The sequence below is a fragment of the Telmatherina bonti genome, assembly GCF_933228915.1.
Source record: "Telmatherina bonti genome assembly, chromosome: 9".
Taxonomy (NCBI): domain Eukaryota; kingdom Metazoa; phylum Chordata; class Actinopteri; order Atheriniformes; family Telmatherinidae; genus Telmatherina; species Telmatherina bonti.
The window spans coordinates 6110171-6127525 of record NC_136627.1 but is presented as its reverse complement, the minus strand read 5'-3'; the positions used below and the strand labels follow the sequence as shown (position 1 = coordinate 6127525).

General features: G+C 42.3%; 1 protein-coding gene across 6 annotated transcripts in view; it reads left to right on the top strand.

The window, feature by feature from the left end:
* The window catches only part of phldb1b (pleckstrin homology-like domain, family B, member 1b), a 107790-nt gene that overhangs the window by 24970 nt on the left and 65465 nt on the right, over positions 1-17355 (top strand). For 5 of the 6 annotated variants that reach the window (XM_079246494.1, XM_079246495.1, XM_079246493.1 and 2 more), the window contains exons 2-4: positions 2010-2105; positions 8114-8237; positions 9102-9272. In XM_079246494.1, the coding sequence (XP_079102620.1) occupies positions 2046-2105; positions 8114-8237; positions 9102-9272 (355 nt within the window). In that variant the 5' untranslated portion in view covers positions 2010-2045. Of the gene's footprint in view, positions 1-2009; positions 2106-8113; positions 8238-9101; positions 9273-14814; positions 15134-17355 lie in introns of those variants that run through there. The other variant, XM_079246496.1, reaches the window with a different exon arrangement.

Below are 17355 nucleotides of genomic sequence, written 5' to 3'. Positions count from 1 at the left end.
TTGAATTACTTCTAAACTGATGAGTTATAAAAAAAATAAATAAATAAAAAAAATTCACTCCCCCCCACAGTTGTGTAGGTAAACCTACACTATGATTCGGGATATCAGGTACCTGTCAATCAAAAGGACACGCCCCTGATTGTACCAAATTTCGAGATGAAATGACTTCCAAACAGTAACTTCCCCCCACAGTTGTCATGAAGGTAAACCTGAACTATTAAACATAAAATGTCTTTTGTACCAAGCTGTAAACATGTTTATTTCTGCGGTGAAGTTGGTCTTTTTAACATGGGAGTCTATGGGGCTTTACTCTGTTTTGGAGCCCCTAGTGGATGAAGGGGGAACTGCAAATTTTGACACTTTCACATAGGCTTCACTTTTAACCGCTAGAGGTTATAATTTCCGGAAAACTATTTTCTCTTAAGCTCCTCCCACCATCCACCACCAAGTGGACAACATGTTCCAAGAGATCTAATTGGTCAGGAGGTGATGCTTTTACACTGGCTGGTCTCTAATCCAGAACGCAATCCGCTTCGGAGCAGGTTAGCTGTTCAGCGCAAGTTACCATGGTGATTTACCCCATAAGGAGTGAACCTGCTACAGAAAACTCTGGGTTAACGCTGATATTATGTCAAAAGAGAAAAACCAGCTTCTTTTTTCTCTGAATGGAAAATATAACAAATATGAAGGCCTACTTTTAAATAATGATATGGTCAAATTAAAAAACAGAGTTTTTTTTTCATTATATCCTAAATTATGAAAAACTAATAAAGTAATGTATTTTTTTTGTTATTTTGTATTTACTAAATTTTGTCAGTAAAGTGAATGAAAACAAACCTGTAATATGTTTAATCGAATTTAGTGACTCTGCAAGTTAAAAACTGATTTATTTTCTACTGTGACATCCTGAAAACAGACTGACATCATGTTATTCGCAGATTAAACTTCTGTCTGATGTTCCTGCTTGTAGAAAATGTCGGATATTTACATTTTAAACAATTAAAAAGCTGCTTTTTACCTGATTCAACATGTTCAAAACTTTTCTTTTCTTCTTGTCCTTCCCCTGATTGTCCTCATAATCCCACACACGTCTGTCTTTCTGCACGTCTGTCCGTCTGCAGCAAGCTGTCAGTCAGGAATGTAAGTCTTAGTTAGGAGCAGGCAGCAACAGGTCGGACCTCCTGAATGGTGCTTTTGAATCCGCAGCTTTTCAGCCGAACATTTAGACAAGTTTGCGTCTTTCCGGAAGCGTCCCAGCTGCTACTGACAGCAAGTCGGTGGGTTTTCAGGTGTCCTGGTCTGAAAAGCTCCTGCTGAGAGGATTTAGTTTCAGTCCAGGAGCAGCTCTTTGCCATGGAGGCGATATACTTGCTGGACAACTGGAGGAAGGTAGAAATCCTTCTCATTACAGATTTTTATTTCTAATTATTTCTGGTTGTTGTATTAGTTCCTGTCTGAGGCTCCTGTGAGCATCATTTCATGCGGCAGCAGTGTGTTGTTGTCCTGAAGGCAGAGAAGATCCCACTAGATCCCAGATGATCCCATAAGACACATTCATCCTGTTTTGTGTCTGCAAACACCTGGATCATCAGCGTGGGATCGGTCTCCAACCTCTCCTGGGTGTTTTTATGAATCAGCTTCTCACATCTCTCGACTGCAAACTTTTGTCACATTTAGTGGCGTTTGCGGATCTGTGGCCGCTTCACATCTGAGCTCACAGAGTGGAGATGATGAGTCTGTTTAGTGCTGACTGGGTGGAAAATCCCCAAACTGACATGAGTAAGAAGGAAGGCGCTGTGTGGGATTGGTGCAGATTGTGTGTGTGTGGTTCTCCGAGCATGATTCACACCAAGCTGGACGAATATGTCACCATGGAGGAGAATCCCTGAGGGTCCGGTCTCATTGTCGTCATGTAATTTTCAGAAAGCAGATATGAGGAGAAGAAGAAGGATTTAGAGATGAAGTCAGACATGATGATTGGTATCTGTGTCTCTCCTCCTTCCCCTCAGGATCTTCATGTGTCGCAGGGACACGGCTCCGCGGACATGGACCACCTGAACAGCAACATGCCTAAATGTGGACGTCAAACCCACCAGGTGTTACAGGTAGGTGTGTGTGTGTGTGTGTGTGTGTGTGTGCGTGTGTGTGTGTGTGTGTGTGTGTGAACACTGGAATCAGATTATTAAATATGTTAGTAAATGTTAAATAAGGTTTCTACTGGTTAATTAACCCTTAAAACTACAAAATATCTTCATCTTTTCTCCTTTCCCATGTTTTTCTTTCCATTCACCCATTGTTCCCAGTGCATGATGCTTTACTGGTCCCAGTTTGACGTTATCTAGGTCTGATGGTTTACTGGTCCCAGTCTAACGATATCCAGGTCTGATGGTTTACTGGTCCCAGGTTAACGTTATCCAGGTCTGTTGGTTTACTGGTCCCAGTTTAACGTTATCCAGGTCTAATGGTTCACTGGTCCCAGTTTGACGTTATCTAGGTCTGATGGTTTACTGGTCCCAGTCTAACGATATCCAGGTCTGATGGTTTACTGGTCCCAGGTTAACGTTATCCAGGTCTGTTGGTTTACTGGTCCCAGTTTAACGTTATCCAGGTCTAATGGTTCACTGGTCCCAGTTTGACGTTATCTAGGGCTGATGGTTTACTGGTCCCAGTCTAACGATATCCAGGTCTGATGGTTTACTGGTCCCAGGTTAACGTTATCCAGGTCTGTTGGTTTACTGGTCCCAGTTTAACATTATCCAGGTCTAATGGTTCACTGGTCCCAGTTTGACGTTATCTAGGTCTGATGGTTTACTGGTCCCAGTCTAACGATATCCAGGTCTGATGGTTTACTGGTCCCAGGTTAACGTTATCCAGGTCTGTTGGTTTACTGGTCCCAGTTTAACGTTATCCAGGTCTAATGGTTCACTGGTCCCAGTTTGACGTTATCTAGGGCTGATGGTTTACTGGTCCCAGTCTAACGATATCCAGGTCTGATGGTTCACTGGTCCCAGTTTAACGTTATCCAGGTCTGTTGGTTTACTAGTCCCAGTTTAACGTTATCCAGGTCTAATGGTTCACTGGTCCCAGTTTGACGTTATCCAGGTCTGTTGGTTTACTAGTCCCAGTTTAACATTATCTAGGTCTGTTGGTTTACTGGTCCCAGTTTAACGTTTCCAGTCTGATGGAGTTTACATTATTTTAGTACAAAGGGGACAGCAAGCTAATATATATGCTGCTATTATGCTAAACTCGATTCTAACATAGATGCTAACTTCAATGCTAACTTCGATGCTACCTTAAATGCTAACATAGATAACAACATTGATGCTAACATAGATGCTAACTTAGATGCTAACATAGTTGTTAATATTGATGCTAACTTTGATGCTAAAATAGATACTAACATAGATGTTAAATTAGATGCTAACTTAGATGCTAACATAGTTGCTCATATTGATGATAACATTAGATGCTAAATTAGATGTTAACATAGTTGCTAACATTGATGCTAACATTGAGAGCGTTCATATAAGTGACTCGCTGTGTCAGGACCAGATCTGGCCAATAAAACACCACCCGTAATCCACGTCCAATCCAGCAACTGACATCTGGTCCACATCTGGTCCACACAATCCTGACCAGTGGATTTTTTAATCTCATGTCTTCACTTTTCTTGTCATATGAAGAATTTATGCTCCTTTTTCTCGTCTTGTGTTAGTCTCAGCAAACCTGAACTCATGTGAAGCACCACAGATTTAATCATGTTCATATTATCAGTTTCACTTCTGCAAACTCAGTTCCATCCAGTTAAGTCAAGTTTATAACAACTAAAGTCAGCTAGCTAGATTTTAGTGTGTGTGTGTGTGTGAAGAAAACTCAGCAGCCTCTACAGACAAAACTGGACATACGTCATGAATGTTCCCTGTACGTTATTTGTCTCCAGTTCTCTTCTTGTGATTACTAACTTTCAGCACATCACTGGCTGATGTCGGCGCATCAGATAGTGATGTCACCATGGCGATCTGCTGAAGCCGGCGTGTGAAGCGGCTGCAGGTGGGGTCAGGCAGCACAGCGCTGACAGCATATGTCAGTATGCTGTAAAGCCAGTAATTACACAGAGCCGGGGATTGGATGTTTCCCACCTGCTGCCTGGGACAATCCTATCAGGCTTTAAGAGGAGGCATGTGTGTGTGTGTGTGTGTGTGTGTGTTTGTTCATGAGATTTAAAAGAAGCAAGAAAGAGACGGTGCAGCATGGTGGGATTAAATCTCCTGATTCCAGTAGAGAAACTGGGACAGCCCTGCAGGACCCATTTAAATGACGATGCTGCGTTAGGAAAGACGGATGTTTCTAGAAACACACACAGCGAGAGCTACATATGCGTTAGATGCTGCTGCATGAGAAGACGCTGCAGGCTGCACCACATGAGAGCAGCACAACACAGCAAATAAACCCAGCACGCATCCTGCAGCAGTGACCTTCCCACTCCTCCCATCGCTTCCAGTCAGCCTCCCAGAACTTCACAGCAAGCCAGTCTCTGTCTCAGCAATCCTCTTAGGCCTGACCCCACTCCACCGGCCGACCACCAATCAGATAATCCTATTAGGACTCACGCAGCCGACAAACTAAAGGCAGGTTGTAAATAAAAACCTGAACGTTTAAAAGCAGGAGAAAAGCGTTAAAATCCCAACCGTCTGTTGAACGCCTGAGTCAGACACACACACACACACACACACACACACACACACACTCACACACTCACACAATGCTTTTCTATACAGGCTCAAACACCGATGCATCCACACACACAGCTGACACCTGTAAGTGAGGTTGTCAGTACCGTAGGGCAAGTAACCACACCTGCTTTCACAAGCTCACACCGCTTCCTCATGGGTCCCTGAGCAGCATCTGTTTGCCATCGTTAGAGGCCACAAAGAGTCTCTGCATGCTGCTCTGGCGCCTCTACTGGTGGCTCGCATGCATGGCAGTGCAACGGGCTGGAAAGAGTCGTATCTTTACAGCTAGTGAGCACGTTTCCCACCTGCAGATCAGCATGTTGACATGTTTGTGAAGTATTCAGCACTAGCTGTGTTTCCATCACACCTAGAACTGTAAAAAAAATTAAATGATGCAATAAAAAAAAAAATAAAAAAAAACGCTAATGGAAACTCGGAAAAAAAAAGTCTCAGATATCGCTAAAAGTTCTCTCATGAGGTGGTTTTTCAGACATTTTGATATAGAAATATATTGTTAAGTGTAATGGGAAATGTAAGTGTTTATATGTAAATGTAAATGTAATGTAAGTATTTTTTTGCATTTATGTGTCCTTAGGTGTGACGTGGGAGTCATGACACGTTTATTTTCTGTAAAGATAGCACGGTGTGGAACAAACAACAAATTTTAGAGTTTTAGAAAAGAAAACGAGGAAGAAAAGCTTCAAAAAGCCGTAGCAAATTCTTCACAGCAAGTAGTGCTACATGGCTACTTTGTATAAACCACAATTTTCGTAAACTCTCGAGAGAGTAACAAGATTTTACGAGACTTGAGGTTAATGCGTTCAATGGAAACACCCACAAATCACTATTGTTTGTCAAAGCTTACAAATATCACTGAATTTTGCAAGTAATTAAATGTCTGTAAGTCTGTAAATGTCATCAGACATGTCTGCAGTCAGCCTCATCACTGACATTCACAATGAAACAAAGTCAAAAAGCGTCAGCTTGGCGCCAGAATCATCATTAAACTGATTAACTTTGCTGTAAACAGAAACGTGTTTAATGACATTTAAAAATATAAATATAAGTTGTTGCTTTATTTAAACTCTGCAGGAGCAGAGTTCATCCAGAACAAGTTTTCACCAAGAGGTCATCTTTCTGTAAAGGGGGCGTGGTTATGTGGGGCGTGGTTACGGGGGCGTGGTTATGGGGGTGGAGCTGTGGTGGAACTGGTCTTGAACACAGTTCTCTACAAGACCAGCAGACTGCTTCCATCCTATCCACTTGTTTTTGTTTACATACTTGACTGAGGTGCAGATGTTCTCCTATCTCCTAGTCCAAACTGGAACTCATACTGGGACTCATACTGGGACTTATACTGGGACTGATGCTGGGACTGATACTTGCTAGTATCTGGTTTTCTCTTACCTTCAGTCCATGGAAGGTTCTGCAATATTTCTCTGCTCCATCTCAGATTGGAACTGATAGAAAACCTGATGGTTTGACGTCCTTGGCCCAGAACAATGACTCATCATGAAAGTGAAGCAGCGGTTCTGCAGCTTGGTGGCTGATCAGGACAATCAGTGTTCCCTCTGGGCCTGCCTGGCCCACCAGAACCACCAAAACAATTGTGGAACATTTCTGACGTGTTCCTGAAGCATCATCATCATTCTTCGCTTCCCCCAAACTACACAGCTGTTTTATCTTGGAAACCCAGTCAGTCCAGAGCAGAGGACTGTTCAGTCAAATCCTAAAACCTAAATCTCCACTGGAACCAGAACCTGGAATGAGCTTTTCCTTCCTGGTACTGATCCTTATGGAGGTTTTCCTTCCTGGTTCTGATCCTTATGGAGGTTTTCCTTCCTGGTTCTGATCCTGATGGAGGTTTTCCTTCCTGGTTCTGGTCCTGATGGAGGTTTTCCTTCCTGGTTCTGGTCCTGATGCAGGTTTTCCTTCCTGGTTCTGGTCCTTATGGAGATTTTCCTTCCTGGTTCTGGTCCTGATGGAGGTTTTCCTTCCTGGTTCTGGTCCTTATGGAGATTTTCCTTCCTGGTTCTGGTCCTGATGCAGGTTTTCCTTCCTGGTTCTGGTCCTGATGCAGGTTTTCCTTCCTGGTTCTGGTCCTTATGGAGATTTTCCTTCCTGGTTCTGGTCCTGATGGAGGTTTTCCTTCCTGGTTCTGGTCCCGATGGAGGTTTTCCTTCCTGGTTCTGGTCCCGATGGAGGTTTTCCTTCCTGGTTCTGGTCCTGATGGAGGTTTTTCTTCCTGGTTCTGGTCCTGATGGAGGTTTTCCTTTCTGGTTCTAGTCTTGGTAGAGGTTTTCCTACCTGGTTCTGGTCCTGATGCAGGTTTTCCTTCCTGGTTCTGGTCCTTATGGAGGTTTTCCTTTCTGGTTCTAGTCTTGGTAGAGGTTTTCCTACCTGGTTCTGGTCCCGATGGAGGTTTTCCTGTCAGGTCATGATGGAGAACTGAATCAAAGGGCGATTCTGCTGGTCTTTCAACAAACTGGACTAAAGTGGATTATGATCAGTCTGAATGGACTGGATTAGAACTGGATTACAGTGAACTGGATTACCAGGACTGGACTGGGACCTGTAGCTGGTGTTCTACATGTCATGTTGAGGTGAATGAGTTTCATATAAAACAGCTGCAGCTTCTCAGGACATACAACAGTTTCATATCAAACTGGATCCATTCGGGGAAACTTGTTCCATCCGTCCAAACATCAGATGTTTTTGGAAAATAAGAAGAAGTTATTGATACACTACGACATACTCCTCATGTGCCCGAACGTCCAGGACGCGGTGCAGCAGGACCACCAAACATCCTGCAGCCATGCTCAGACTTCTCTCTGCAGAAACAGGAGGACCAAATGACTAAAAAGCCAAATTTGCTGCGCTGAAAGTGATCATCACACGTCGGCTTGCTGAAGGCCCTCCAGGAGCTTCTTGTTTCTTAATTTCAGACTGCCGTTGCTATGGCAACATCCCTTCCCCCTTGCTGCTCCGACAGCACTTTGGGAAGCTTCGGGCTGAGCTTGCAGTGTGTAAACAGAGCAGGCAGCAGTGGAAACAGCATCCCGCCGTAGGTGTAACGCCACGTCCTCGCATGTTCCTGTCACGCAGAGCCAATTAGTCCAGCTAATGGCTGGGAAAAGATTTCCTGTTGTGTCCCGATCACAGCCAGCCAGACAGAGCCGAGCGAGCTGAGAAGACAGCCCGTCCCACCTCCAGTCGGTGCAGAAATGTCCCACTGCAAAGCTGACAGGTGCTGAGGCTGATTTCAGTCTGTAAAAACAGGTGTTTACTGATGTTACAGATGCTTTTAGCATCCGCATCACTGCTACGTTTAAACTATATCAGTAAGATATTCATGCAGGATGTTCACTTGTTTGCAGAGCACTCCACTGGATCTGATTGAGACTGGGAAGGGGCTGAAGTTCCAAGCAGAGCGCCCCCACCTGGTGAGCCTGGGCAGTGGACGACTGAGTACAGCCATCACCCTGCTGCCGCTGCCCGAGGGTGAGAAACCGGCCTCCTCGCCATCCTGACAGAGCTGAAGTGTACTCTATCATTCCTGACATCTGGCAGCTTTCAGCTTCTGCTTTGCTTGTTAGTGTGATGAATGTGTCTCTGTGTGTCCACCGCAACGGGCTCCTGGACGTTTCTCAGGCTGAGAAAGTGTGTGGGAGTTAGTTACACTTACCTGAGACATTTTATAAGATCCTGACGTCTAAATGTTCATCATCTGAACACAGAAACGTCTGCCTGCTTGTATCTGTGCCTCTCAGGATCGCTTTCATGCTAAACCGTCTGACCAGCCGCCTCCCAGCATGTAACACCAACATTAAAATCATCTGTCTGAGGACAGATTTAGGACCATTCTGCTACAGATGATTGGTCAGCTTCAGATCAGGGTGTTGCAGTAGTCAGTAGTCTGGGTCTTTTTTAGGCCTAAATGGAATCCAAATAAAAGAATAAGAATTTGTAGGTAAGTCTGGATGTAGGTAAGCTGATAAATGAATATGTACAGTATACGGTCTGACAGAGTGTGTACAGTACATAAACATGTACATAAATACAGATATAAATACTGAGAATGTCTGTAATCAGAGCGGAAGACGATGTGTTAATGTCAGGAAATGTGTTCCTGGGGAGGAATAAATGAAGATGGCAGAGTTAGGCTCAACCAAAAGAGCAACGGAAGCATTTTCAGGATGAATATCTGTATTTCTGTAGAGATGCAGCTGCAGCTCTACACCGCCATCAGATCACAGATCAGTACATGAACACAATGACCAACAGAAGCAGATCAAAAGCAGGTTGTACCTCAGACAGTTCAGGTGGAGGAGCTCTGACTGTTTGTGTTGTGTCATCTGATTTCAGGCCGGACTACTCTGGGTCACGGTCCCGTGGACGTCAGCATCCAGGGTCCCGGGGTGGCCGCCCAACACTGCTTCATAGAGAACCAGTCTGGACTGATCACGCTGCATCCATGTGGGAACCTTTGTGCTGTCGATGGGCTGCAGGTCAAACAACCAACCCGCCTGTCACAAGGTAGGAGTCTGCTCCGGTTTCTGAAAACCATCAGTCTAAATCTGGACAAACACAGAGGTGTAAATATCACTCTGCATCTCACACACACGCTCACAATGCCTGTAAGGCCCGACGATCAATAAAAATGTTGCACGATCGATTGAAGAGCTGCCAGCTGCTGCAGTAATCAGTTAATGGAGTGTTCTCAGAGAAGCAGATGCAGGTGGAGGTTTGGGTAAAGGTAGAGGTGCAGATGCAGGTATGAGTGCAGGTGGTGTTTATTAGATGTGAATCAGGACTTTGTGGGATTGATGAGGTAAACATGATACCATGATATTTCACAGAAAGCAGTTTGCTGAGGCTCAAGCTGTGACAACATGCAACTGTTTGAGAACATTTTCTGCACATTTCCTGTTAATGATCAGACAGATTTGGAAGATTTATGTTTCAAGTGTTTGTTTTAAATAACTGGACAACGTCTTGATGATGATGCTAATCCTGACTTTTGTTTTGAGCTGTATTGAACTCAGATATGACAAATGACTGACCGATCATCATTTACTAGGCTGGTTCTATAAATATCCAACAACATTCTGCATATTTTCCCCCAAACCTGCTCAGGACTGGAAGCCACGACTTAGAAACAGCTGGAAAAAGTAGGAACAGGGGCAACAAAAGGCTGAAAAAGTAACTGGTACAAATCAGAACTAACTGGAGGAGCATTTGACAACTAATCAGGTTAATTATCATCAGGTCAGTAACATGACGGGTATAAAAAGAGCATTTCAGAGAGGCAGAGTCTCTCAGATGGAAAGATGGACAGAACTTCACCAGTCTGAGACAAACTGGATCCTAACTAATCCTTACATTCAGAAAAATATGAAAATCCTACCAGCTACAATGCAGAATGTATAATCTACAGATTCAGAGAATGAGGAGGAATCTCTGTATGCTTGGGATAAGGCTGGATGCTGGTGATCTTCTGCCTTAACAGCAGACATGATTCTCTACTGGAAACCAGTGCATGGACTCAGGAAGCTTCCAGAAACCAGTGTGAACCCAGTTCAGGCTGAAATCCACACATGCAGGTTAAAGCTCCATCATATGTGAAGAGGATCCAGAAACACGCCGTCTTCTCTGGACCAAAGCTCATTTAAAATGTTCTGAGTGGAAACCTGGATGAAGATGTGGAATAGTTTGTGGACAGCATGGACGGCGTGTCCTGCAGACTAAAGAGGAGAGGGAGCATCCAGCTTGTTATCAGCCTGCATCTCTGATGGGATGGGGTTGCATTAGTGCCGATGGCGTGGGCAGCTTCCACATCTGGGAGGTCACGTTAACTAACCTACTAACTCCGGTTTGTTTTTATTGCCATGAATGAAAAATGCAGTGAGTTCAGGTTATTGAACATAAATGGTTAACAATCATCTGGAAAAGTAAAGTCTGAACAGTAGAATCATGTTTATGTAAAAACATCGTCCAAGTGGCTCATTATACATGATCCTTAAATATTAGTTATAAATGAGAGGAGATGCTCATCAGCGCAAGTTAAGAGAACTTTACTCAGCTCTGTGTTGCTCTGCATGATGTTTGCAAATAAAAAGCTGATGAAAATGTAAAGAGAAGCATCAGGTTCCTGTAAATAATCCATGTGGAGTCTCCTGTGTCCTGTGTTGTCTGTCAGCGGGTGCCTCTGTCTTGTGGTATTTGGACCTGGATTCTGGCAGAGTAACCTGAGCAGGGACACAGAGCTATTTATACTGCCCCCCCTCTGTGTACCCCAGACAGAAGCAACCTTAAACTAGGAGAGGATGGCAGGGGGTCAGGTTGAAGAATGAGATAAACGGCTGCTAATGAGCAGGAGGAAGAACTGTGTGGTTAAGCAGACTCTGTTATTGCTCTACATGCTGATACAGATCTGATTTACAGCAGGAAACAGATTAGACTCGCCACTCCCTGTTGTTCTGCACCTTATATGACTAATACATAACCAGTATTCCCCAGCAGACAAGACAGGCATTGTTGTCAGGACACATCATGGCTGCAGAGTGCTCAAATGTCAGCAGTAATCTGATTCTATATGCTTTATCTTTAGATGAATATTCTGCACCGTGTGATGGACTCCAGCCTGCCAGAAAGTCATTTTAATTCATGCAGCAACAAGTTGGTTTCCTGCAGAATAAAGGAAGAGCTGGAGAAGCTCCTGGTGGTAATCCTGATGGATTTACTGCTTGTTTAAAGAGAGTGAGTGTAAAGCTGAGCCGGGTTTGTTCAGAGCAGGATGGAAAGACTGTTTTCAGACTGTTTCAGGTGGTTCAGGTTAAAATCTCCCCCAAATGTTAGCAGGTTTTTGTTTAACAACAGAAAAATGATCCAGAACAGGAGCGAGGTCGAACAGAAACACCACAGATCAAATATATTATTATCTGTTATCTGGTGTATTTAATATGTTTTCATCTGGATTTGATTCAGTTAGTTTTTAATTGACTCAGGGAGGAGTCAATTAAAAGGCTTACCTGTCTGTCTCACCTGTTAGCTTTGTGTTTACCTGTCTCACTTGTTAGTTTTGGGTTTACCTGTCTCACTTGTTAGTTTTGGGTTTACCTGTCTATGTCGCCTGTTAGCTTTGTGTTTACTTGCCTGTCTCAACGGTTAGCTTTGTGTTTACCTGCCTGTCTCAACGGTTAGCTTTGTGTTTACCTGCCTGTCTCACCTGTTAGCTGTGTGTTTACCTGCTTGTCTCACCTGTTAGCTTTGTGTTTACCTGCCTGTCTCATCTGTTAGCTTTGTGTTTATCTATCTGTCTCATCTGTTAGCTTTGTGTTTACTTGCCTGTCTCATGTGTTAGCTTTGTGTTTACCTGCTTGTCTCATCTGTTAGCTTTGTGTTTACCTGCCTGTCTCATCTGTTAGCTTTGTGTTTATCTATCTGTCTCATCTGTTAGCTTTGTGTTTACCTGTCTCATGTGTTAGCTTTGTGTTTACCTGCTTGTCTCATCTGTTAGCTTTGTGTTTACCTGCCTGTCTCATCTGTTAGCTTTGTGTTTATCTATCTGTCTCATCTGTTAGCTTTGTGTTTACCTGTCTGTCTCACATGTTAGCTGTGTGTTTACCTGCCTGTCTCACCTGTTAGCTGTGTGTTTACCTGCTTGTCTCACCTGTTAGCTTTGTGTTTACCTGCCTGTCTCATCTGTTAGCTTTGTGTTTATCTATCTGTCTCATCTGTTAGCTTTGTGTTTACTTGTCTGTCTCATGTGTTAGCTTTGTGTTTACCTGCTTGTCTCATCTGTTAGCTTTGTGTTTACCTGCCTGTCTCATCTGTTAGCTTTGTGTTTATCTATCTGTCTCATCTGTTAGCTTTGTGTTTACCTGTCTGTCTCATGTGTTAGCTTTGTGTTTACCTGCTTGTCTCATCTGTTAGCTTTGTGTTTACCTGCCTGTCTCATCTGTTAGCTTTGTGTTTATCTATCGGTCTCATCTGTTAGCTTTGTGTTTACCTGTCTGTCTCACATGTTAGCTGTGTGTTTACCTGCCTGTCTCACCTGTTAGCTTTGTGTTTACCTTTCTCACTTGTTAGTTTTGGGTTTACCTGTCTATGTCACCTGTTAGCTTTGTGTTTACTTGTCTGTTTCAACGGTTAGCTTTGTGATTACCTGCCTGTCTCACCTGTTAGCTTGGTGTTTACCTGCTTGTCTCACTTGTTAGCTTTGTGTTTATCTGACTGTCTCACCTTTTAGCTCTGTGTTTACCTGCCTGTCTCACCTGTTAGCTTTGTGTTTATCTGCCTGTCTCACCTGTTAGCTTCGTGTTTATCTGCCGGATAAATGTTAGCTTGTGTCAGAAGTTATTGCCAATAGTTTTCCAGCTGACTGGCTCAGCAGGGAACAGGAAGTGAAATAAGGCAAAGATGCTCAGGTGTAAAAAGGAATGAGATGGAGGTTGTTGTCTTAAGTATTGGAGAGGGATGGAGGAAGGTTCTGCTCTGGTCCTGAAACAGATTAACCAAATAACTAAATGTAAAATAAACATCCAACCATTTAAAGTAATGTCAGGCTTTAGACCAACAGGTGACACACATGTGGAACGTACATTTTTACAAATAACCAAGACTTCCACTGAGTACTGCCAGAACATCGCCCCCAAGAGACGGCAAAATGCAACAAAATAGAAAATTGCTATTTCCTCATATAGCCAATCAATTGATAAATTAACCAACAACCTTCTTCATTTAAAGAAATACTACTTTCTTTCACATTAAAAAAATATTTTTACCCATCAAGTCCCCCAGACTAAAAACATACAAGTCACACATGTAAACAACATAAACACACTTACAATTGTACATAATTGGATGTATCCATGGCTGTAGCCCTCCCCATGTTTCCTCACTGGGAAACTAAAACACTTGAGGTTTAAAGAAAATATTAAGCTGAGATAAAAAAGAAAAAAAACCCAAACATATTTAGGAGGTTCGTATTTGGTCAAGGTTGAGATTACATCAGAAACCCAGCCACAGCTGGATCATATATGCTAATGCTGCAAAACCAAATATGCTGTGATTTTCATCACTGTTGAACCTGTTGGGCTTTATTTCCATGACATTTGTTTTTACGAAATAAAAGGAATATTTTTAAGTTTCAACAAAAAACCATTGCAATTTACAGGTGTTTCCATTGAACAGTATTCAGCGCATGAGCCTCAGTTCTCATAAAATCTTGTCCAGTTGACGAGATTTTACGAGAACTGCATATTATGCAATATCGCCACATAACGTTATTTTGGGGTTTTTCTACTATCTGTGGAGAATTTGCTTTGGCCTTTTGAAACTTTTTCCCTTACTTTCTTTTGTAAAACTCTGAAATTCGCTGTTTGTTTCATACCGCACTATCTGTTTTACCGGAAATGAACTGGTCATGACCTGCTACATCATGTCACAGAAATGCAAAAAAAAAAAAAAAAAAGTGTTTCCATTACACTTTTGCAATATATTTCTTTATTAAAATGTCTGAAAAAGGATCCAGTTTGAAAAATCTAACTGGTTTCTCCGCCCTCCAGTTGCCAGTGATTGACAGGCAACTAGTTTGATTGGGATGTGAAGTCACTAGGTTTGGAAACACCAATCAAACTGGTTCCTACTGCCCTCTAGTTGCATATCAATCACTTGTGGTGGCCTCTGGGGCTTCCAGTCAGACATCTGATGGGGTCAGTGCCACCTTGGCCCCCCTCTAGCTCTGGTCCTGGTTGGAAACCATATAAAACACAGGAATGATGATCACTGCAGACGCTGATGCTTCCCCAGGGAGCTGTTCTGATAAATATCCAGCAACACTTCAGGATGAACCTTTGTTCCCTATCGATCAAGATCAGATTAGACTCAGCTGGTTTGATATTACCATAATCAATAGGTAAACTGATGATTTATATTGTGGCTTCCTTCCAGAGCTCCTCCTTCCTGCATCCAACTGGATACTCTTCTCGCTGTCATGACTCAGGATCTCCTCCTGCTCCTCCTCCTCCTTGACAGTCCTGCCTCTGACTGTGAACCAGCTGTTTCATGCAGGATCACCAGAGAGAGGAGAGACAAGCGTTGGGGGGGGAGGAGGAGACAATGGTCAGAGATTACAAAGACTGTAAAGTCCCGCACTGGTTTGAATGAACTGGGATCCACCAACGCACCAGTGGATGAGCTCGCAGGCAGCTCCCTTTGTGGATTTAAGATTTCTGCAGAATATATTAGTCTTCGGGGTTATAGGATTATCATAACAAAGGCGCGTCTGGACAAAAAAGTCCATAAACAATAACTCGTAGAAACGGACAAAACACGTGGTTTTATAGATGAAGCGGAGGCAATGAAGGAGAAGAGCTCCATTCATACGACCTAAAGTAAGTTAACTGATTTAAAGCTTTAAGGTTATATGCTGTCCTGTGATGGGTAGATTGGGTTTTATATAAGCGATCAGATGATAAATGTAGTTTACTGAAGCCACTAGTTGCTCATATGCTCCTATTCGCTACCTCGCCAAATTCAGTTTAAAATTGTGGTATACAACATATTTTATTCGTATTTTAGGAAATTTTACTTTTAAAAACATCATTTACAGCGTTTAATAATTCTCAAGGGAGTAATGTTGAATTCGGCGTACATTTAGTGGAGATTATTTTTAAATATGTTATTTTATTAATCCTTATTAATCCCACTTAAAGATAGCAGAGTGGTTGCTAGCTGCGCTAGCTGGAAAGAAAAGTGTGCAGGAAAAAAACTTTATTTTTTGCTTTCATAAAAAACCTTTAGGGTTAAATTTTTAGCCGAATTTCTGTACTTATCCCTGTTAAATGGATGAGTAGTTGTGGTCGTGGTTAAGATAATATTTAGTTTCACACAAAGCGGAATTTTAAAATGCGTGAATTGCTGGACAGAGTTTGGTCTGTCGTCCAGGGACACGCTACATGAACACCTGCTGCAGGAGCTGACTCCCAGCTTCCTCTAACTGCCCCCATGCAAGCTTTATTTATAAACTACAAACATATACAGGTCTGCCAGATCTGCAGACACCCCCATCCAGTCTGGCATGAGCAGACCCACTGTGTCTACTGTTTCACTGCTATTCCTGGTCCAATGTGACCCAACCATACAGATAACTGGAGAGAATAAAGCTTCATTTTCTTCTGCCTTTTCTGAGGCTTTTAAACCCATCAGCTCACATTAGACAAGCATATGGCCCCAGGCCCAAAACCAGTCTGCCAGAGGGTCCAGTCTGGCCCGCAGGAACTTTTCTAATGAAAGAAAATGTTGTGAGACTCTAATTCTTTAGTTCAGGCAGTTAGGATGCTACAAGTAAAGGAGAATTAAAAATAAAAGACTGACAAAGCATGCACCATAAAAAGTAGAAATAAATGTCACAATTTCACAAATAAAACTAGTTAAAATGTGTTCAAATGAAATGTCAAAAATAAAATCTACAAGTCATTCAAATCTATGTCATTATATGCATCACAGTTCAGGTCAAAGCTCTTCTTTAAGTAGCTGTAATATTGTAATAAAAGTAAAAGTAATCTAGTAAAAGTAACTGTAATCTGTAGGGTGTCCAGGTAAAGTTTTGTGTGTTGCAACATTGCAACGACCGGATAATAACATTTTTCGTCTTTTCTGTCTTTCTAACTTCATGTGTGACTTCAGTTTGTATGATGAGGTGGTCAGGATTACTACACGCATGTGGGAATGTACATGTATGTACATTTAAAATAACTTCTGGGTCTCATTATCCTGTGAAATAATGGATCTTTCCTGACATTAAAGGTTTGCTGGTTTTATGGATCCATACTGACCTGGAAGCTAAAATGACGTGTAAATAGTGATAAATTAATATGAATATAAATCTTTAATATAAAAACATAGACTAAATATGGAATATTAATTAAAAAGTGTATATTTAATCATTTTTATCACATTTAGAAATAAAAAATAATTACATGTAAAAGACATTTATTTAATATGTGTAAAATATGAATATAAAAATACTTCAATGGGAAATATATCAATGTGTATTTGAGGAAAATATTTAAAATCTTATTTTCTCCAGACATGTCAGGTTCTATGATATTTTCTAAAAAGAAAGTAAACATCCTTATGAAGCACTTTTACTAAAATGAAGAGTAGTTTGTATTGTTTCCAGGTTATTGTGCTGCTGGTCCGGTCCACTTTGGACCAGATTATTCTGCATGTGGAACCTGATGCTGCGCCATCAAACCAACGGCCTTCTTGTTTCCATTCCCTTTACAACAGCGGTGCCCCTCCCTCTGAACCACCGCTGTTCCTAAACATCTGTCATGTGAAACACATTACGCCCCCCCAATCCATTGTAAAAAAAAAAAAAAAAGGATGTGAGGAGTCAAAGAGAAAGTAGCCCCCCCTGTAGAGGGGTGTCCTGGTGGGTTCTAAGCTCAGCTGCTGACCCCATGGGTAATAATGCTGATGCATGTTGGTCTTGATGAACATCCTCTGGCTGCGTTCTGTAAGAGGACATTCTGGTTTAATGCTGGGAATATTCCAGCATCTCGTTATGCAGCTGCAGCAAAGATTCATCTGACTGTTGTACTTCTCAGAA